The sequence below is a fragment of the Netta rufina genome, assembly GCF_964035555.1.
Source record: "Netta rufina genome assembly, chromosome: 5".
Lineage (NCBI taxonomy): Eukaryota > Metazoa > Chordata > Aves > Anseriformes > Anatidae > Netta > Netta rufina.
In genome coordinates, this window is record NC_140128.1 from 28,677,705 (window position 1) to 28,701,052 (window position 23,348).

General features: G+C 39.4%; 1 protein-coding gene across 1 annotated transcript in view; it reads right to left on the minus strand.

The window, feature by feature from the left end:
- Positions 1–23,348, minus strand: part of DCAF5 (DDB1 and CUL4 associated factor 5) — a 68,752-nt gene that overhangs the window by 43,109 nt on the left and 2,295 nt on the right. Inside the window, exons 2-5 of the mRNA XM_084288276.1 lie at positions 15,090–15,233; positions 11,174–11,210; positions 9,641–9,780; positions 5,159–5,288 (exon numbers count right to left, since the gene is read on the minus strand). Coding sequence (XP_084144402.1) covers positions 5,159–5,288; positions 9,641–9,780; positions 11,174–11,210; positions 15,090–15,233 — 451 coding nt within the window. The remainder of the gene's footprint in view (positions 1–5,158; positions 5,289–9,640; positions 9,781–11,173; positions 11,211–15,089; positions 15,234–23,348) is intronic.

Consider the following 23,348-nt stretch of genomic DNA (forward strand, 5'->3'; position numbering starts at 1 on the left):
GTGATCAGTATGGATGCCAGGTTTTGTAAGCTACAAGAATTTTGAGCTTCAAGGTCTTTAAGAGCACTTTTACTCCTCTAAACTGAATAGAAAAGCTTTTAAAACGTTTTTTATTCTCTCTGCCTTTAAGACACTAAATCTGAGTTTTCAGAAGCACCAATTAGACACAGTTTGAGTTGATGAAATGTTTTGACCAAGTTGAGCTTCCAGAAATGGTGACCTTTGGAGACAATTAAATTCAATGTCCCTGAAAATTTAGAGCTTTTAGTTTAAAATTGCAGTCAGTTAGCTGTATTTTATCAGCTACCATACAAGTTATGAAGCTAATGGCAAACCATTATTTTTCTGACAATGCATCATATCTAACTGATCAATATTAAACTGTATCTCACTTGACGAGCCTTTGCAGATTAGAACCAGAAATTTTACATTAAGCCTGATTCCCTTCCAATGACTGAAGGCCAGCTGAATCCTGTGGGATCAACAAACCTCCCCTGGCTTGAAGAATATCTGAAGAGTATTCCTGTGCCACTGCTGTTGGCTGTAATACATGGTAAGTGAAGGTGTTGCTAGCTACAGTGCTACTACTGGCCCCAAACAGCTGGTGTTCAGACTTCCAGGCTTTTGATTTGCTTTCTGGATTTTGCAGGGGAGCAGCAGCAGGATTCCCCTGAGCAGTCTGTAGTTATAAGGAAAACCAAGTAGTGCCTGCATCAATTTAACCCTGCTCCATCCAATACCTGACAGATGGAACAGTAGTTTTGGGAAATGAGAGCTGCATCATCAGTTTAAATGAAGTGCTTCACTAGCAGCAAATTAACTACTTATACCCATTACACCTTTCTTGTAGCAGAGTGCTGCAGACATACATAAGCCACTGGAAGTTACTATTTTGGCAATCCGCAGCAAATTTCTAGGTATGTACACTTCCTCCCCTTCTTTTTAGCCACTTAGCCTCTGATCATAACCCCACTACTGCACACTAGGACAAAACACCCAAAGTTTGCCTGACCTAGGTCATTTCTGCTAGCACCACAGGCAAAAGGATAGGATAGGACTGAAACGTTCCCACAATGGTCACAGTATGGTGAAGGATTACTCTGGTACTGAAAAAACATGGAATTTCCCTTAACAGCTTGGAGCATAAAATAGATTCCCTCACAAATGAGCTTCATGCACAGAATAGAAATAAAAAGATAGTCATGGGAAGAGATAGATATACCTAGCAATTTTACACTATCATTATATACTGCTGTACTCAACAATCCCAGCAAGTTAATACTTCTACGCTGTATCCCAGCAAAGCCTCTATTCCCTTTATCCTTCTCACACCTCATACAGTGTTACATTTTCTTGGATCCCGATAACAGCATCAAAGAAAGAAACCCGCAGAGAAGCAAGAATTTCCACCATTAGCAGAGCCTTGACAATGAGAAAAGCAGCTGATGGGGTTACCCTCCTTGCTGTGCTGCTGTTCTGCCATGCAATTATAGAGGCAGCTTCCTGTTTATCCCGAGATTATGGAGAACCTCAAGGCTCTTTAACTCCTTCTCCCTATAAAATTTCTTAACAGCCAAAAGGGTTTTGGAACACATCTTACCTGAAACTATCCTTTCTTTTTAGTATTAATACAAATAGGGAAAATAGACAGAAATTCACTCACGTACCAACTTCAGTACTATGTAAAGTCTATTTAATACTGTACTTACAGCACTATGTGGATTATTTCACTCTTAAGAGATTTTTTTTTTTTAATACAAATATATTTAAATTCAATGTATTTTCTCTGGAAGACACTAGAAAAAAATAAAACCCACTGACAAAAACCTGAAGTTTGTTTTCCATTTTTCGTAGCGTTTGGAATGAGGATTATATCTTAACAGATCTACACATTAATAGAATTGTTTCCTTATAATACGAAGTGGATTGGCCTCAAATATGTTGAAAGTAAAGTTATGTATTTCCAGATCATTAAACTAGATCTCTCAAGACAAGTGGAAGCTTTGACAAATGCTTTGGAACTCTTAGAAAAAAATAAGATGCTAAAAATCTGGTTTAATTTGGTTAAATCTGACTGACTCTGGCTTTGGCAGCCCACCAGCACAGCACAGACATCTCATTCTGAATATTCCTCTTTCCTGAGAGTTTCTGGGTAACAAACTGTAGTAGCACCAGAGTGCTTTAGGCCATTTTCCTTCCCACCACCAAGAATACCCTCTTTACCATGCTTTGGGCATACATGTACCTCTGGTCATGCCATGGAATAAAGTTGATTGCTGTCCTGGAAAGTGACAGCTGAAAGCAGACTGTTTTCACCTGCATTCATTTAACCTTACAGCTTCCTCAGCCCAAGTCTGAGGTTCTAAGTATCATCTACTCTAAGCGGGGCAGGGTTGTCCCTTACCGTTCTCTTTCCTGTTTCTGAGCCCTCTAGGAGGAACAGGCTTCAGGCAGAAAACATGTACCTGTTATACACCATGCAGCACACCGACTTTGTAGGTGCAAATGCTATAAGACTTCAGTGCTTAAGGATCAGCTGCATGTTATACACAGTGCACATCCACTGGTACAGTGAGGATGTTGTAAGCGTTCCCTTACACATGGAAAAAGTGGCGTGGCCTACCCACCCAGGAACTTCAGCACTATTATTGCAAGGTATGATGTTTCACCACCGCTATTTAGCTTTTTAATTGGAAAAATTTACTTTGATCAGATTAGAACCAGAAGAGGGTAGCTCTTGTCCATCAGATAAGTGTACAAGCTTCCACCTATTTAATTCATTCAAGGCCTTCAGTCAAGTTATAACATAAGGCACCCTTTCCCTTCCCCTTTCATCATTTAAAGAAAAGACTTTGGAATTCAGATTTATCAAAGGTTATCAAGTTGTTCACACACTGGTTCTAAACCTGAAGAAATACAAAATACTTGCTAAGAAGCATTACCAATGAAATTATGCTATAGCTATTTTGTATTCAGCATTAGGAAGAACAATGCCACACTACAAGTAAAATCAGTGTCCTTAAATGTGTGAGCACAGACCGTCCCATACACACAAAATTGCCCCCAACAAGCATTTTGCCTTGGAGTTAAAACTGAGGAAGAAGGCGTGACAGCATCTAGACAGGAGATCTTCAGGGTTTCTATGACCTGACAGCTGCTACCACAGCCAAGCTGAGAAACATTTTGGATAATCAAAGTCTTAATGAGAATAACAAAAGTATCAGAAAGCAGCTATTACAATTTGTGGGAGAATTCCTTTCTCTGGTGATCTGCTTCTGCATTTATCAGAGGCAATACTTGCATCCTTTGAAATAGGTACTTCCTCTCTCCATTCCCTTTAACCTTTCCAGTCACATGTATCATTCCATTTCACTTTGCTGCCCAAATGAAAGGCTTCACCTAAATTTTGCATCTGTGTATAATTTCTATTAAATATAAGCTATAGCACTATTCCAACGTAATCCTATCTATGTTTGTACTCTGAGAGCAAACGCGTGAAGGAAAGTGTTTTGGCATAACTCCCCTTCAAAATGAGAGCAACCTTAACCTGTGGAAGTTCTTAAATCACAAAGTTGAGGCACAAGCAGAAAAAAAAAAAAAATTAAAAAAAAAAATCCTGCAGGAACAGTACAAAGCTAGTTACCTTGTAAAGAGGACACCAAGTTTATGCATATTAGTTCATAAGGAAAAAACCAGCATGAATGCAAATTAAAATGATAGAAACTTTATGGAAACAAACAAGAAACTTTTGTTTTGTTTTAAGAAAGAAATAAACCTAACAACTTGAATTTCTCTCCCTCTCTCCAGGGAGTGATTAACAGTTTGCTGTCAGAAAGCTAAGACCTACACAAAGGGTTTGACAGGGATAAGAGGAAAGTGTCTAGGCTATCTTCTAACTCCCTTCCAGTTTATTTTATTCAATCCTAAATGCAATAGCAGAATTTACAACAGCTGCCAACAAGGGCTCTGACAAAATTTACAAATCTGAGAGGCTTCTAGAGCCATGAGCATCAGCAAGCAAATACCAATTCAAATTTAAAAGCAAAAGGCAATTCAAACCAATAATGTTTACAACTTAAGAATAATAAGCCCCCTTGAAATTCTAATTTGGTTGCTATTATAGGGGATGTTTAAACATTTTGATTTTTTTTTTCAACCAGTTATAATTAACTCCAAATGATATTGTTTTTTCTGTCTGTACAATACAAAGCCAAGAAGTATTTTTAGTGATATGCATCTTCTCGATATTCTGAGAAATTTGTTGATAAAGGGAGTGTATGTTATGGATGATTTTAAATAACTGAGGCTACTATATCATAAAACAACTACTATCTCTTTCCTCCCCTTTTCACTTCCTTTGTAATTATTCTGTTTCCATTTATAACTGGAAATGTGGAAACAAAAGCTGGAGATAAAATGGATAAACATTTTCTCTAAATGTTCAACTTTTTTTCTGATGGTTATGAAGAAAAAAGGAAATTGTTTTCAAAAATTTAAAGACAAAAAAAAAAAGAAAAGAAAAACCTCCAACAGAAGCTTAACCTCTCATTCATTTAAAATTCTGGTATCTGGCATTGCATAAGCCCATTTTAGAACCCAGTCCAGTTAGTAGCACTCCGTACTGCAAACTTATCTCTTAAGTTGTCAATTTGTTTAAAAACCTATGCACTCATGGAGGCACATCATTTAGCCAAGCTGACTCTCCATCTAGGGAGTCATAAAATGCTGAGTAAAAAGCAGACTTGACCAGCCACTGAAAACTAAGCTGGGTAGAAAAAAAAAATAAAAAACTGTAAAAGGGGTGGTGCCCCCACCATGTTTTTTTCCAGTTTTAGTAGAAAGATGCTACATGTAATGATGAGATCTTGACAACATCAAGGCATCTGTGTTCATCCTGCAGCGGTGAGGCCAAGCAGACTTTCAAAATGTCACTTACCTTAACACTGAAAAAATCTAGCCCCACTTTGAATCAAATTAGATAGTATGTGTAAAGAAGGGTAATTATGCAAAATAATTTAATTCAGCATTACTAACATTGCTGGTAACTTGATTCTGCATCTTCTCTTCCCATTGCATGCTCTGACGTAAAAGGAGTGGCATGCCATCACTTCTCAAGAGAGAAATCACACAGCCTAAGACCAGGAGAGACAGATCTTACCTCTGAGGTTTACGAATATCCCAGAGTCCCACACCTTCCTTAGAGTTGGCTGTAGCCAGCAATCTGGGCTCTACCGGATTAAACATCACACTGTGAAAGGCTGATGGGTAGTGTGCCAAGCAGAAGGGCTCTGTTGAAAAAGTTGTGATTTCAGACATAAGAACAAACAAAGCGTACAACTGTTTGATGCAATGAGTTTGGCAGCTTAATATGGAAACAGCATAACAAGATTTGAAGATACGGAGGCATGTTCAAACCGTTTCTAGAGCTGACACATCCAAAGCAATATAAAAACCTGAAGTTTTAGAACCCACCCACACGTACGTTGACTTTGTCTAAATATGGAAAAGGACAGAAACTGGATGTCAAGACTTCATTTTGCTTATGGAAGGTTATCAGAGTATGAAACTAGGCACTTACAAAGGTTAAATATTTGACTTTTCTTATGGTACATGACCAAATGGTCATCTAAGAAGGGCCACAGGGAGGACTTCTGAAGGCTTACTAGCAAAGACCACGTCTGAAGCCTCCACAGCCACTGATGATCATCCGAATTATAAATGTAGCAGTGACTGCTTACACTGGAGAATATTATTACATAGAGTGAGAGAAGCTTGTATGGAACTCAGCTCTAAAAGCAATCTACCATCCCTGGGGAAAACAAAGCCTCTTAAAAGTGTTATTCAGCAACTGTATAAGTATGCAAGAAACGGGGCTTCTCTTACATAAAAACATTAGCAGTTACCTTTTGCTATTCATACACACAGTTAAAAACAAACAAACAAACAAACATGCTCATCCAGGCTCTCTTCCTCTCATCTCGATTAGGATGAGACAAGCAAGGCTGTGCTTGGCCTGCTACCCTGCCCTATTCATTCCATCACAATATTGCCTCCATGAAGAATGGGAAAGAGCCTTCACTTTGTCATCCTTCTCTCTCTTTCTGCTAGCGTTATGGCTTTAGGCACAGCCGAAGTCTCTGGTGTGTATGTTTTGTGGCACGCTGCCATTCTGTCATGCAACTAGGAAACAAGATTATGCCAGACTTCGCCATTCACTGATGCAACTAACGCATTGCTCACGTGTCTGGGAGACTGCTGCTGCCCTTCTTTGGGACACTGTGTGCAGGCACCTTTAGCCTCGCAAGCACCTCCAAACATCCTTCATTTTCTTTCCTCATACCCCTCATTAAGACATACAATACTCCCAAATTCACAACACCTGAAACTACTGCCTATCAAACAACTGAGACAGAATTAATACGTACCTGTCCTGCCCCCATCTGTTTCCTCCCCTTGCTTTATTACAAGCTTAAGGCAGGGACATTCCTTTTCAGTATTCTTTTAGCAGACATCAAAACAATGGTCTCAGACCACAGCTGAAGCTCCCTGGTGCTATTAATTATCATAGGAGGTAGAGGTGAGGGGAAGAACAGGAGCAAACTTTTGTTCTGCCAGCCTGCTCAAAGACTTCAAGAGATGGCTGTTGGTTTTATAGCAGTTCCAAATAAGGTTTAATATCAACACCGACCTACATTAGCATCACCAAATTGGATCCCTGCTGACATGTTGCTAAAATGGCAGCCCCCACTGGAAAGCAATGGCACGTATTAGCTGAGTAGAGACTGAAGCAACACATGATTGCCAAATAAAAGAGTTGGTTTGGTTATTATAAACTGAACTTTAAATTTGTGCATGCTTGCTTAGTGAAGTCATTGTCACTAATTACTGGTGTCTTCCTTCACACCTGTATTATACACAGCCCGGAATCACAGTGTTCTTCTAAGATTTTGAAAGTTGCCTTTCAGTCTGTCAAATTAAAGACTGATTACAGCAGCCAAACTAATGAGGCACAAAGTCACTAATGAAAAATAGGGGGCTTACTTTTGTTACTATTCTTTATGCTCATTTCACAATTGTAGCTCTTAAACACCAGGGGACAAAAATGCTTCTCAAAGAAAAGTTCAACAGAGTCTCTTCCATAAATTAAATGCAGGTTTATAAAAGCTACTGCTTACGTCACTCAGCAGAGGAACACAGGGATGGACGTAATGCGCTATTTTGAACCAGGAGCTTATTTGCAAGATCCTAACGTATTAGCCAGTGTAACTAACTACACTCACACTGGCATGCACAGCGTGCATTCCCATGACAACACCACTGCAGACAAGGAGATTACCCCAGTGACAGGCATCTTCCTGTAGGAAACACTGGCAGGGCTCACCTCTAAATGCTGACCTGGGGCTCCCATCCTAAATAAGTGTACAAAAGCTCTTTGTTTAAAATTCAGGGAACCTATGACACTACTCCAAAGAACCCCACACATACCACAGCTAAACCTTCTTCATCCTATTTTCACTGGTGCAGACTTCTCATTCAAAGACTTAGTAAGGCAGTGCCAAGGTTTAATTGTATCTTTTTATACAGTTTTAGAAGCTTTGATAAGATTGGACATCATCTTAGGATACTGAACAAGTTCATACAGATGCATTTAAGCAGTGGCCATTTCCACCACCTGTTGACATCCAGTCACCAAAGGTAGCTCTCCTAACAGAGATCTTTACGGTGCAGAGTTCAGGAAAAGGCCATAAGTGAACATTTTGCCATTTCTAATTTGGAAGTCATATTTATTCAGTGTCTGGTCTAATCACTTGGATATTATGAAAACAGAAAAACAGGGATGAAATGAGACTTGGATTTACTAAAGATAGAATCGTCACATCAGATTAATTTGATCTCTGTCCTTGATAAAAGTAGTGAACTTATTATTCAGGGGAAATGTGGCAGAACTAATCAGGACTAATTTCAGATGTGGCATGGTATAAAGTTTAGCTACAGGCAGCTGGGATTAGCAAAGGGAGTTGGAAGTTGCATGGTAGGCAAGAAACTGGCTGAAGGGAAGACAATAGTTCCCTGTACTAGTAAGGGACTTCTGAGCAAGAGTAACGTCAGTAATGAGTTTCTCAAGGACTGATCCAGAGAAGAGACGTTACGGACATTTTTATTAAAGTCAGTTTCACACCTACACTGAACGTGTTCGCTGTTTTTTTGGCATGTTTTAATATTTTAATAAAATTACCAGATGGGACAGAGATAAAGGATACCACAACTGCACAAGAGAATCAAAATTCACAGTAAGACTTAAGACTACTGAAAATTGAATGCAGTGCTATTAGATTTAATTTTTATGTATACAAAGGCAACATGCCTGACGTAGGAAGGCATCAATAAGCAATCCACTCTGAGTATTCTGGGGTGGGGTCATCAAGACAGACCTAGTTCTGGTCATGCTTGTTCAATAGGAGCCACTAGCGTCATAAGGGCTAAAAGATTGCTAAAAGACTAGAAGTTATGTCTTGTTTCAGCATTTGTTTCCTAGGCAAAAAGGGACAGAATTGCAATCTAGAAATGTTATCAAGCTCACTAGATATGGAAAAAAGCTAATTCAGTTAAACTGCAACTTTGACCCATTAATGAATGTGTACAGATTGCCACAAACAACTTTACTGTAAAACCAACAGAACCTACGAAGTGATGCAATTGCATTTAATCAGCTTTCAAAAGAGATGCAACTTCATTTCAGCTATGATGGAAGGGAACCACATTCAGTACTCATGCAGACTGCTCAGTTTTAAGTTATCAACTTTGTGTTCTTTAGGATGGGGTGAATGTGTAACTTAATTTACTGAAGTATTCCTGACGTACTTCTAGATTAAAATTTAGTTACTGAAGTATTCCTCTCCAAAATGTAAGTACAGTTCTAAATTGAAATTCTCCAGGAGAAAAACAATGACAACAACAAAAAAATCCACAGCCACCCAGATTGCAAGTGTTTCGATTTAGAAAACAAAGATTGAAGTAATAATTTAGCGTCTTCCCTGTTATCTCATAAGGGATCTAGGTTTCCATATAAATGCAAGAAATCTTTTTTTTCCCCAGTCAGATAGATTGATTTTGCTCTCTCATTTCGAGTCCACACTTCACAAGAGAAACAGAAAACATTATGCATAAGAACAATTACCAGTGTCACAGGGAAATACATAGTTCACTTTGGAAAGTTTTTTCAATCAAAATAGCTTCCTAAACTTCCAAACAAACTTTTATCTCAGGCTATATACAAAAACAGTGTTTTAAAAGAAACATCTAATCCACATTCCTAATTGGTTTAAAGTTTAGCAAAACGTTTTATTGAAGAAATGTGTCCTCCATTGTTTCTTTAACTCAAGTTAAAACCAATTCCATACCAGGTTCTATGCTACCCGGGGCTATATGCAGGTACTTTATGAAGCCATTCAAGACAGTAACACAGAACGGTAAAGATCAGGGCTTGCCTATTACAGTCCATAAGAATTATCCATCATTTTCACCCTTCTCCAACATTCCCCATTTTGATTGTCCAGATAAACATAGCTTTTGCATTCCTTGGCTTGCCCATATCCCAAATTCTTCCTAAAATAATGATCTTTCCATCTGGAGATCTTACCTCCATGGGAAGATTCTCGGATGTCCCAGATAAGAACACGGCCATCATCTGATGAACTGGCAAAGATGTTATCATTTACTGGGCTCACTGAAAGGCCATATACTGCATCCTCATGGGCAAACACATCCAACGTCTCAGTGCTGGAAGAAAGACACACTATTATCATTCCTTCTTTTGCTACTGTTTTAAAAAGCAAATATCTACAGCTTTATCTATGTGGTAATATTAATGACAAGGTTATCATATCTTTCTAACAAGCCCCTTGTATTTAATTGGAATAAAACAAAAAAACCCACACCACCAACAACCACATGTATAGCGACCAAGATGCCATTCTACAGTTACACTTGGGAGGAGGTGATTGGAAAGGAAAAGAGGTCTGGGGACCTGCAGACCAAGTTATAGTACTTAGTCTGAAAACAAGATATATGTAGATTCATTAATACAGGCTTCTTTAAGTTCAGTTGAAGCACATCCAAGAGCAACACTCCATCTGGCTATATTTTAGGTTTTCTTGGTTCTCAAGGACAAACCAGAACTACAATTTCTCCTCCCCTCCCCTCCCCCATGTAGAAAAAGCAGCAAAAGAAAACAAAATAAAGTAAGTCCCCTAAGTGTCTAGCCCTCAGACACGACACAGCTACAAAAAAGAAAAAAAAAAATAAAAATCACCCGCACCACTTTTCCCAACCTTTTAGGTCACCTTAATTAGGCAGAAAGAGTGGCATGGAGAGCCCCAAAGTTGAAATATTAAGACAGAGATTTTAATATTGTTATATTCCTTTGGTAAAACCCTTTAAATAATATTTAAATTTCCCTGCAGAAATAAACTGTCCTTGCTTAAATCTGTAAAAGTACAGACCAAAATTTTACATTTACATTTTCTACTTCAAACGTAAGAAGCAAAAAAGACATGGTATGCTATCTAGAGAGCTCCAATCAAATATATTACCACTACTATATTAATTAGATTTTGAATAACAGCCTAATCTTGGTTAATCAAAGCCCAACTCTCAACTATTTTGCAGGTTTGGTTTTAAAAAAAAGTTGTAAAATAAATATGCTTCACATCAGCATGGAGAATCAAGAAGCTGTGAGCCAAAGTTTTAAAAGGTAACTGGCACTTGGCCACCTAAATATCTTAAATACACCTATGTGAGTGTTTTGGGAAAAAAAAATAATCCCACACAAACAAAAATCCCACACAAAATAGAGCCTGTAAGTGCCACAATAATCTGGCTCTGAATCTTTCCAAAACCTAATATGCTGCCTGCAGGAGAGCATATGTATTTAATAATCCCTCTCGTTCCCAAGATCAAAATGATGCAGAAACCAAGTACTTTAAAAAATAAATAAATGGGGTGATGGGGAATACTTCATTCCAGATATTAGTTTAGATAAATAAAAAACATGTTTCAGGATTAAATCAGACTGTTCTCTTCTCCCAGACCATTAAGTTAAAACAAAATTGCCTCCAATGAGTTGGTATTAAGAGAGTTCACGAAGCAGTGGAAACACAAACTGTGTATTTACCTTTCAACATCATGGAGTATAACTTGCTCATCGTTGCCTATAAAGAAAAATATAAACATTTAACATCGTGTTCCAGTGGTTAAAAAACAACAAAAAAACACATTAGAGCAGAAAAATAAAAACATATATATATATATATGTATATATGTATTTTTTTAATTTAAAATTTCTATTTTGAAAACACAATTGAAAACAGAAAAGACCAGCACTGTTGCCAGGCGATCAGCACTGTGCTCAGCTTTGTGAAATGTTCCATGTGACATTTCCAAATGCACCGATCCATTCCACCTTCTACTGGTCAACAGACAACTTCTACTGAACTGTGTTATTGATCATGCCCTGGTCAGTTTGAGCTTGAGTTTTGGGACATTTGCAGTAAAGAGAAGAATATACTACAAAGCAGCAGAACACTTCTGACTCTCACATGCATGCATCTTTCTTCCTGTTCAGAGATGCTTCCTAAGAAGATAACGGAGGATTAAAAAAAAAAAAAAAGGGTGCCGCAAGCAAAACGCATTGGGCTCACGTGCCAAACGATGCCAGTTCATGCTGTCAGCCTTCAGAGTTTTGCAACTATTGAGAAGGTACAAACGTGACAGTGAAAATGCAATTTCTTCTGTATTAACAAAACCCAAACCAAGTACTCAGACAATCCTGTCAGTTTTCTTTGATCACAACCATTGACTACAACGGCAACTAACCACATGTATGCAGTCAAAGAGGATCACAGCTACCAAGTAATTCCACTGTCTTCTTCAGAGTTTTTCAAGTTATAGCAACAGAATAAATAGTCAGTGAAGAAACCAAAAATATAAATTTACCTAATTTGGCACCTCCTGGTTAGAAATATTTAAGGAGACAGATTCATATTTCATTCAGAAGAAAATAAGCAGAAAACCCAAAGTCATATTTTTGTGCTCAGTATAACTTTGTAGTTGTGGTGTCAAGCTGTGAAGCTTTTCCAGTGTACACCAAAGCCAGATGTTTATAAGGAGCAAAATTTCTTCTGCTATGAGTTTTAACTGTTCATATGACTCAGTTTCCATTTATCCTGTGTGCATTTCGATTTGTTTATCCCAACAGAAGAAATATAAGAAAGTTTCTCTTTGACTAATGAAGTGTGAGATTTTCTACATCCACTTGCTCTTCGCATAGGCTCTCAGTTAAATTGTGCCAGCCTTAGATGACTGCAGTAGCTCATCTTTTCCATGGCACAATAAACGAGTCACTTATGTGTAAGTGTCCTTTGATCATTAATTGCAATGGAAGCTGTCCATTATACATTACAGGCTATGTTTATACCTAGTAAAACTACACTAGTGCCTATGTATTTCACCCATGAAAAATGTAGCCTAGTCTCTCCACTGATGAAATTCCCCTTCAGTGGCAGGAAGGTGAGGAGCAGGAATCACTGTGCCTCGCTGTCCATACAGCACAGACAGCAGAATCATTCTAGCTGCCTGGCTTCAGGCCTCCAGCCATCACAGCATCAACCTCCCCTTCCATTACAAGTTCCAAAATGTGAAAAAAAGAAAGAAAAGAAAGGGGGGCATGGAATAGCCACTGCTTCTCTGTGCTTTGTGCGTGGAAGGAGAAGGTAGTGACAAAGCTTAACCACAAACTGCTCAGTTGCTTCTGGTAAGGATTCACCCTTCACCCTGGTATTCTTCAGGGATGGAAACTTCCTTGGTATCTTCAGATTTCTCCCTCCTTCCTGGGATCACATGCAAACCATTATCCACTCAGTTCCTACCTTCCGTTTTAGGATTGGCTCTGTGTGGTGCATGTTACACATGCACTCTTTGACATCAAGGAGGTTTGAAATTACTTGGATGGAATTCAATTTATACTGAATTGGAAAATCTTCTCTGCTATTAAGACATGCTTGACAGAAACGTCCTCAAACCCTAAGTCATTAGCTGTTGGTAGTTTTGTTTACAGAACAAATGAAGTTCTGTGCCCCTTATGCTAGTTTCCACACTTAAAACCTAAAAACTTAAAAATTACAGTATTTCAGCTTCCATGTTTTGAATGCAACTCCAACTGAATTTATTGAACAGAGGGGAAATCAACAGATCTTAGGACCCGCACTTCTTTCAGACCTTCTGAGGATCTCCAAGAATGTTGTTGAGTGATTAAATATAGTTAGCCCCATTTTGCTGGAAAAGAGATGACAGATGGTACATCTAGGCCATGCAGCAAAGTGACTTTTTACATAGGATCCAAGAGTCAGCCTCACAGCCCCAGCAGATGAGCTCTGTGAATCTTGGTGGAGCAGACGAATAAGTTCCTGACTCCTCCAATGGAAATAATTTCTGGCAGAGGCACAGCGTGTATGTGGACCAGAGGAGGAGAAAGAGATAAGCACGGCCAGTTTGTGCATCAGCTGTCACAGTTCATTGAGCCTGGCATCTTAGCAAAAATACACTATAATCATCAATACAAATCTCTAACTGCAGGTGTTAACTGCAGTGGCAAGGTACAGAAAAAAAATTCTGCTGCTCTTCCTGTGATAACTGTAGCCTCTGACAGCATGTCCCAATGGACAGAGGGTTGAGTTGGAAGTGGCAAGTACCATCACAGCTGCTCCAGCAAGATTTAGCACAGTTAATCTGTCAGTTCAGCCCTTGAATATTCATGTGAGCTTCCATTTGTCTAAATTCAAGCTAAAGCAAAACAGACTTCAGCCCAAAATTCCACTGGAGTAACTACAGGCCTCAAAGAGAAACATCCATTCTGTAGACAGTGTGGATTGCTGTCTCTCATAAAATAAACAGCAGTCTCAAGAATCAGAAGACAGACATCAGTATTCAACATTCTTGTTTTTTCTCCACATCATCTTTCAGTATATCTGAATCATTTCAACCTTGAAATTTGACACTATCTTAAGCTTTGCTGTCTTCCCCCCACCCCAAGGGACATTATGGTTTTAATCCAGCATTAAAGCATGGGAAGTTTCCACCATTTCCATGTCCTTAGAACCAATTCACAACATTGATTTGCAGTTCACAAATCTCAGTAACAAAGAAGCAGTGAAGGGCTCTGACCAAGTGGTCTCATAATACTCTACAATAAATTTAGCTGTGTGTTAACTGACATACTGATGAAAGATACAAATCCCTATCCTTCTGATAATCAGATCAGACATAAAGTATAGCAGAAAAGGACAACGACTGTATTTCAACAGTCTTGTAAGCTTCCTTTCTCCTCTCAATTCAATTCTCCTTCCTTTGTCAACACTTCAAAATCAAGCAATGAGAGGCAAAATGAACATAAATTCTAGGGATTTAGGTTCAGAACAAGTACATGTCCGGTTTATTTGTATTAGTTTTAAGACTAAATTAATCTTCCTGTTAAAATGTGGATTTATATACAAAAAGATGAAGAATATCAAGGACAATTTGAGCCTGATGTGCCAACAGTTCTAAGGGGCAAACACCTATCAAGGACTGAAATGAGATCTGAGGAAAAAGTGACCCACCAATAGATGGCAATAGTCCTTCATTAGCCATCTAAGAGTGCACTAAAATTGGTTAGTAGCAGCAGAGGTTTTCAAATATCAAACTAGAGTGCCAGACAGGACGCAGCACGGCTAGGAGGGAACGACACAGATGACATTCCACAGTCTGTAGCGCAAGTAGGGGCAGGACTGCACCGAGGATTCTCACGATAGTTTGTGACACAATGCCCTTACATCAGGATTTGGAAAAAAGAGAAGCATGATGAGATTGAATATGGTGTGCTTGCTAAAGAATTCCCTGTTCCAAAAGAACCTTCATGTGCTGATTAAGGTCAGCTTCCAGGTACATAGGGGATTATGGAAAAGACCTTTCATATGGGGTAGGATCTCACTCATGGCTTCTACTCTAAGGCAATTACAGCTCAGACTCCTGTGAATCAGGCTGCTCTTCCTTACCTCCAGAGAACACCTTCGTATTGCCACTGTTGAAAGCCAGGCAAAAGATATTGGAGTGATGTTCCCCTTTCAGCTGAACTGGTTTGACTCGTGAGTGGATGGCTTCTTCCATATGCCACAGTAAGACGCGGCGGTCATCGCCTCCTAGAGGAGAGAAAGGAAACTTGAGTTACTGCTGGAGTCATGTGTAAATCGATGATAGCCAAATTATTTCATTCTGCAGCTACTCAAACAAAACAAAACAAAAAAATAGCATAAAGATTGTTGTACCTCGCAATGGGTTGGACACTTAGACAAGTATTTACATAAATATGCCATGCAGTCAGGTATTCAATTAATATTAACGATAGCAGAGAAATCAGCAGGAAGAGTTTGGAACAAAAACCTGCTATTCTGCCAATACGTACTGACAACCTATAGCAACCTGCAGACTCAGAATTTTGCTGGCACATAAAGTTCTGTAGCAAGCTGTAAATGAATGACATGCCAAAGTAACATATGCATGTTGGCAAGAATACTTCCAACCAAATCCCTGTTTACAGCATTGCTTATGCTGTTCGTGAAACAACAACCTTCCCCCCCCAACAACAACCGTATCTCCACTATCAGTCTTTGCAACGCCTGTTCATAGCACGGGTTAGTTACACTACTGATGTATGGGGACAGAAAGACATTGCTGAAGACTCCTGAATGCTTCAGTATAGACAGTTATGTCATGCTTCTAGATCTGTAAAGGTTAAGGCAGATATTTCTGAGGTGAACCTCCTGACAAAGAGGATAACTGCAGAAAAGAAGTTCAAATGTCTCTCGTATTATAGTTTTCTGTATTTTTTTTTTGGTAATAGTTTGCCTAGTTGTAGTTCACAGTTCAAAACTCTGTGCACAAATATATTTAAGTGCCTCCTTCTCTATATGGTGAAGAGTCAGGAATAAAAGAAATATTAGACCATGTTCATGCTTTAATTGCATTAAACAACAGTTTGCCAGGAAGGGAGAAAAATCTTTCAACCTTTTCCAAAAATCTTTGTTTTTTTTTTTTTTTTTTCCAAGATTCTGTTGTATTTGGTAGTGCTCTCAACATCAAATTTGGACGCCTTGTAAAATTCAAATAAAGCTTTTTCAACTGAAAATCAAAATGTTGTTATCCATCTTTAGTAACAAATGCAAGACAATGGCTCCGCAAGTCAGAAGTGCCACTAGAAACCTGCTCATTTCAGTTAAAACATTTTATTGCTTCTTTGCACAATCAAAAGCACAACCTGTGCCTCCTGAGCTCCTACCCTGCAGGAAAAATCATGAAACGGAGACAAAAGGAAACTGAAATTAATTACTCTGTTTTCCTTCAAGAAGAGGTAAATGCACGAGTGGAATGCATTGTTACTGTTAATCGGATTTCTTTACAATTTTCACATAATATGATGCTATCAGGAAGCTTGTCCATGGAACTGAGTTATGCCCAACATCCCTTAAGTTAATGGTCCCTCAGCCTTTAAGTCTCTTAAGAGATTTTATCCCAATCACTTTGATAGACAGCACAGGTCCGCGTCACTCTTATCCATGCTCCGTGAAATTATTAATGTGTGTTCCTCTTTCTGATTTTGTACTTTACAGAGCAAACAACTAATGTGGGATAAAGAGATTTGCAATGAATTTGGTAACTACTGAGAACAAGAGTCAAACGTGACGGCTCCAGAAGAACTCAGCACTTACGGTTAACTGATCTGGTAGGAGTTTGGATTCCTTTCTGTCCAGAAAAAGCAAAGAAAGTTCCTATTTGCACCCTAGCGATTACAGAAGAGTAGTAAGGGGACACTGAAACAGACAACTGGTGAAATAGATGACCACTCTAGTCACACTAAAATAAAGAAGTGATCGTCACACTTAAAGGGGTCACTTTCTGAAGCTGTCAACAGCCAGGTCTTAACGTTATCACTCCCTGGCACATGATTTAGCAGACGCTTGAGGCTGGTGAACACCGCATTGCTCCTACCACACCGCATCAACTGTCTTTCAAGACTTCTGCAAAAGCCATTTCAGAGCAAAACATATTAACACAGCATTATTAATTGTTACCATAGCAAGCCAATTTGCAAAAACACTGCTTTAAGTGTACACATCCTCCTACCTGACACCACTGCTAGCTAAAGGTTTCATTTCAACAGCAAATCCTCGTTCACTGTTACTACCCACCTGGTCCAGGCACAAACAAGAACAATGAAGATCAGAGACGAGAGCCCTGACTGTAGTTTCCAACACACAGCACAGCAGGAGACGGAGAAATTGAAGCCCACGCAGAAAGGCCTTTACTGTTGTGAAAAGTTGCCACAACTTTTTTTTTTTTTTTTTTTTTAAAAAAGTTCCTATTTCTTAGTGCCTGTTTTCTATGCCTCCTAACTGTTCCTAACGAATCTCTGCTCCCTGACAAAGATCTCCACGCCACTTTGGTACATAAAAAGCCTCATTAATGCCCAGCAGTCTGTGAACAGCATTGCCTTTGCAGTGGTGCATGTTTCACAGCTCAGGAGTTTACATGCTCTCCATGTACATGCCATTCTGTCCTTCTCCATCTCCAGATCGTCTTGCACACGCTTGTCTTTGAGAATGTCTACACCTCTGTTTCATTCCCCTTGTGCTCCAATAAGACAAAAAAGCTTAATAAAATGAAAATGTTAACTAGGTTGGAAGCGTGTTCCCTTCTGCCTCCAATCCAGCTATCCCAGAAACACTTTGATTTAAGGCCAGCTCCACCAGAATCAAAAAATCGTCAGAATACAAAGAAGGGAAGGAAGGGAGCACACAGATATAGGGATGGGTATACAGGGAGACACAGGTATACAGGGAAACTGCAAAGAAAACTTGAAGACACAGAAGGAGATGGCTGTGTAGGAAGGAACTATGATTCCTCAGACACAACGTGCATGCACGTTATCCAGCATAAGATACAAGCCTGAGAAGTACAGCAAACTTCAGGCCTACAGCGTTTGTCCTGTATGGCTGGTCAGCAAATGCAGAACATTTCGGATTCTTTCTGTTCATGGTGGACTTACTGTGCACGTTCACCAGCTCTGCAGCGCATGAAGCAGAAACACTCAGCACTTTCAGGAAGCACCAGACCTGCTGCATAAACTGTGACACCTCTGCAACACTCCCCCTGAGAGACCACCTGTGCGTGGCTACCTGGTACAGCGCACACAACACCAGCACCAGGCTTCCTACACTGAGAAACCTGCATGGATGGCCTCAGCTGAAGGCACCTGAGCCACCAGGGCTTCAGTTTGTCATTGCTGAGCTCATGAGCTCCCAGTCTGAAACTACCTTTCAGAAAGTTTCAGAGTTTAAGTGTTTTTAATTGTTTCAGATTTCTGCAAATAAAGTCATGTGGAGGTGCAAGAGGTACCTGAAAAGCATTAACATCAATTTTCAAAACAGCGCTATTGTAAAATCTTGAGCTATACAAAATCCTAATGCAATCCACTGGCAAGTGTAGAATGGTGGCTGCAGTCACTTTCAGGTATATCCCAGCACTGCTTTATCAGCTTATGACACCGTTAATAATGTTTGAACAAATATCAGAAGTTTCCTAATGAAGAAAATTGCACGTATTTGCACACACACACACACACACACACACATATATATATGGAACATTTTATGGATTTCAGGATCTTTTAGCACTCCTAAACCAAGAGAGTTAACAGCATATAACAACCTCTTTCTTCCTGGGCTACAAGGTGGCTCACTGAACTCCCAGATAATTTAAACCGTGAAAGCTACCTGGGACAACGTGAATACAGAAGTGTCAGAAGTAGTCAGTTTGACATCTACGAAGCGGGAAAAGTTTCACTTCCACCTTACTTCCCCGATCCTGTCCAGCACTGCATAACCAACAATTTGAAAAGGGAAAGTTTGTGTGACCCAGGTTAGAACCAAGCAGTGCCATGCCACGGCTACTCTTCAGAAAGGAATCGCATTTAAAAAGATTTACTCAAATACTTCAGTGTTCATAGCGTTGAAACCTGCTGCTACATGTCAAATGAATGTCAGACAGGAAGAGAACTCAGGCCAAAGAAATATTTGTGGTCAGAGAAGCTGGAAACTTTATCACCTTTCCATATTACTCTTGATGTAGAAAAGAGCAGTATTTTTTTTTTAATTAAATAACAAGAACACATGAATGAAAAACAAACACACACACGTTTCTTCTCCTACTCCAAACCACCGGAATATTTTGTTAATGATTAGGGCCTTCTGGCTAAAGTTGATGAGACATGGGAAGGATCAAGGAATCCTACCCAGAGGATGCTCAACATAACATACCTGAAAAGAAAGCTTCAATTTCAAATCCTGAGATAGTAATCCTGAAGAAGACAAAATAAACAAACACTGCTTGCCCACTTCAGAACGGTTTGTGCTTGCTGAATACCCCAAGAGATTTGGGAAAAGGAAAAAAAAAAATAAGAAGGGGTTCCCCCGCCAAAAAAAAAAAAAGTTTTTAATTTTTGTTTTAAGTAGCACAGATAAACAATATGGGCAGAACACTGTCTCCACAGTTTCTAAACCAAAGCATTCCAGGTTTGCCCCACTTTTGGGCTAGCTGTGGATAAAGCTCAAGACCACAACACCTCTGTCTCCAATACACCTCTTCAGGCCCCATCACTGCAGACAACACTTCTAAATCATAACCTAAGATTACTCTTATTTTTTGCACCTACTCGAGAAGCTGTAAGAATCATACAAAGTGGGAAAGGTGTTTCAAGAAGCTGATCAGTTAGTTAGTTGATCCTGGCCCTGGGCAGAATGGCAGACCACCTGAACTACTCCCACCAGAGTATTTATGTGTTTAGTTTGTTCTTAAAGAAACTCCACTAAGGTAGATTTCACACCCTCCTTAGGCAGCCTATTTCAGTGCCGTTATCCTTGCCATTAGGCAGATTATCCTAATATCTAGCCCAAGGGTGCAGTTTGACGTTACACATAATCCCACTGCCCCTTGCCATGTGCTCCTTGGTATTCTCCCTCCCATCGTATTCAGGGGCAATCAGAATCCACAGACAAACAACTTCTCCCTATTCCTCCTACCCAGACCCCTCAGTCATACCCGTTTATGACTTTAAGCTATCCAAGTGCCACATTACAAAGAAGGGAAAGGAGAAAAAAAGTGAATGAACTACAGGATGAATGGGACAGAAAAAAAGGCTGCCCTTTCTGGAGGCAGACGCAAGTTATAGCACATTAGGTAAGATTGAACTGCACCCTACAATTTAAAACCATTTTCTTGTCCTATTCCCAATGGACAAATAAGAGTTTACAACTTTATATGACAATAATTAAAGACCCTTTGAAGACTTGCCTGTCTACTCAGTTTTTCCATCTGTAACCTGAACAGACCCCTTCTTTCCAGGCTTTTATTTTACTAGACCTCTGACCATTCTTCACAGTCTCCTCTGAATTTTCTCTAGTTAGGCCACATCTTTTCCAAAATCTGTGCCCAAAATGGAGCACAGTGCTCTTTTTGAGGCCCCAATGGCGCCAAATAGAGCAGAAGGATTACTTCATGCGCTTTATCAAATCTGATGTTATTTATGTTGTGATCTACTGTCACATTTGGATTCACTTCTGCATGACTGCTGTATAGCCTCCATACTGTAGTTGTAGAGTTGACCACTTTGAAACAGTTTGCACTTGTCCCTGTTAAGCTGCATGACTTTTTTTTTTTCCAGGTGATGTCTCTAATTTTAAATTCAACTCCTATCCTCTGAAATTATTGCTGCCTCTCCTGTTATCACTTTCAGTTTTTTAATTTCTCAGACAGTAACAAAAATATCATGTAGTAAGTGGACCTCTCACCCCTCCTCACCCAGAATTCTACTCGAGACAAAAAGGCCAAGATCAGGACTGTCCCTCCTTAAATCACACTTGATACACAATTCCCTCAATTCAGTAATATTCCACTACCTTTGCTAGTCACATCGTTCTGCTGTCCTCTTAGATCTACCTGACAACCCAACATCAGGCGAATTACCAGCACTTCTTGCATCCCTACAAATTTACTATCGTAGAAGAGCCATCTATTTCTGCATTATCTGGCAAGGGAGCAAAGAGAGAGTCCGAGAAAAAGAACATATGCATGGATTAAGCAAGCCTCAGATTACACTATTTCCCAGAAGTTATCTTGAAAGTACAGTTTAAAGTGTGTGTGTTGGGGGGGGGGAGGGAAGTGGGAGGTTCTGATAAAGATACTCATGTTTCCAAGAGATAGCACACATGAAAAATGACAGATAGACAAATAGGGAAATTCATCCACCAAGCTTGAGGATGGGAACAAGGAACGCTATTAGGCAGAATAAATACAGATGATTTTTAAGAAGTTAAACTGCAGAAGGAGATGCTTGGCATGTCTGAGGGAAGGAGTCAGCTGCTTATCATTGAACATGGAATTTCACTTCCATGCACTTACAGTTGTGTTTCTCAAACTGCTAACAGAAAAATACCACCACCTAGCACATAAAAACTTGCAAAGAGGCATTTTGTCCAATAAAATCGTTCAACTCCACCCAGCAGCTAGTTTTAACTCACCTCAGCCTCTTCCCTTGTGTCACTCTACAGATAGGTCTTTTCTACTTGTCCCACTGCACCGTCGTCTCTTGAGCATGCACTTCCTCCTTTCATTTCTCTTTACTTTCTTTAACTCATTTCCTTATGCCTGCCCCTTCTTCCAGAAGTCTTGCCCCAAAACATTAGCATCTCTCTCTCCAAAGTAACACTGTTAAGTCCACACAGGCATAGCAAAAGCCCAGACAGGCAGATCCCCAACGCAATTTGTTGACCAAACCTTTCTTTTTTCTTTTTAATAGTGGTTGAAATGGTCAAATGGCTCCAGAACATAGAAATATTGTAAACAAAACAACAACAACAGGAAAAAAAAAAAAACACAACATCACTACGTAAAATCATGGTTAGGAACAAAATTAGTTACTATAAAAGGCGTAATCTCTAACACAAGATTTAATGAGGTTAGGAAGTTTTAAATATGCTTTCAAAGGGCTTGCTGAGGCTTGTCTACACCTAAGCTCTCTCCAAAATCCTAACAGGAAAACGATCTGGAACTGTAATGTAAACCCTGTTTAAGCACTTTGAAATGTTTACTAAAACAGCAGTAATCATTAGCCTGACAGACTTCCTTCTGGGAGATGTGACCAAAAACAAAACAAAACAAAAACAACACAAAATCCACACCAGAAAAAGTGGGACACGTCCCCAGAAAAAAGGATTCCGGCCAACGTTGATGAGAACAGCACTAACTCGGATGCAGGCTTGAATTTAAATGGGATCAGTATAGGCAGCACGAATGCACTGTATCAGCTGCACTTAAAACAGCTCTAACAAGGTCTAACTTCTTAACAAGTCAATTAGCCGAGGCAGACTTCTCGATGTTAATATACATATTACTTAAAACTGAACAACTGAAAAACTGCTTGCACTCTTCCTTTTCACACACTCCGATATCCCTGTTAACTCTCTGAGCTGCTACAAGCGCAGATGGAAGTATCTAACATCTCATCCTTACCTCAGCACACTGACTATTTTGAGGGAGGAGAGACCCACATGCCATCTATTCTAAGGCTCCATCTACATTTGGAAGACTTCTGAAGCAACTCTTCTACAAAAACTTCAGATTGCTGTCAGCTTACACCCCTCCTTTATCTTTCATCTGAGCTCCCCTTCTCACTGCTTTCTCTCGGTGTTTCAAGATGAAGCATGACCTCAAAAAAGTAGTGTTTTGAGTGTAACGTTAATGAAGCCTGTACTTATAATGGCATCAAATTTAACAGAGCATCCATAAATATTTTGCCTTTTAACTTCTTAGTCTTGAATGAAGAACAAAGCACCTGCCTGTTGCTGTATCAAATATAGCTTTCTAGATCTTGTGGTCACAGATAATGTAAAACTTCGTTTAAAAGTTACTGTAATTAGAGCTTTTCACTTTCTCAGGGCATCAATACAAGGTCAGACTTAAGGCAGTCTGTTCTTAATTATCTAAATTTGTGCACTGCTAACACATGCAACTTAAACATCCACTCCACACCCATCCACCCCCCTGCCTTATATGTTTTTTATAATAGAACATTCACTTGCTTCTTAGTCACCTTATGAGTTTAGGAGGGTACAACTCTAGCACCATCTCCTACGTACTGAGTAAGCGCTTAGCCCCTGTAAACACTCTGTAGCTTTAAAAGAAGATAGGAAATTGTGAAACAG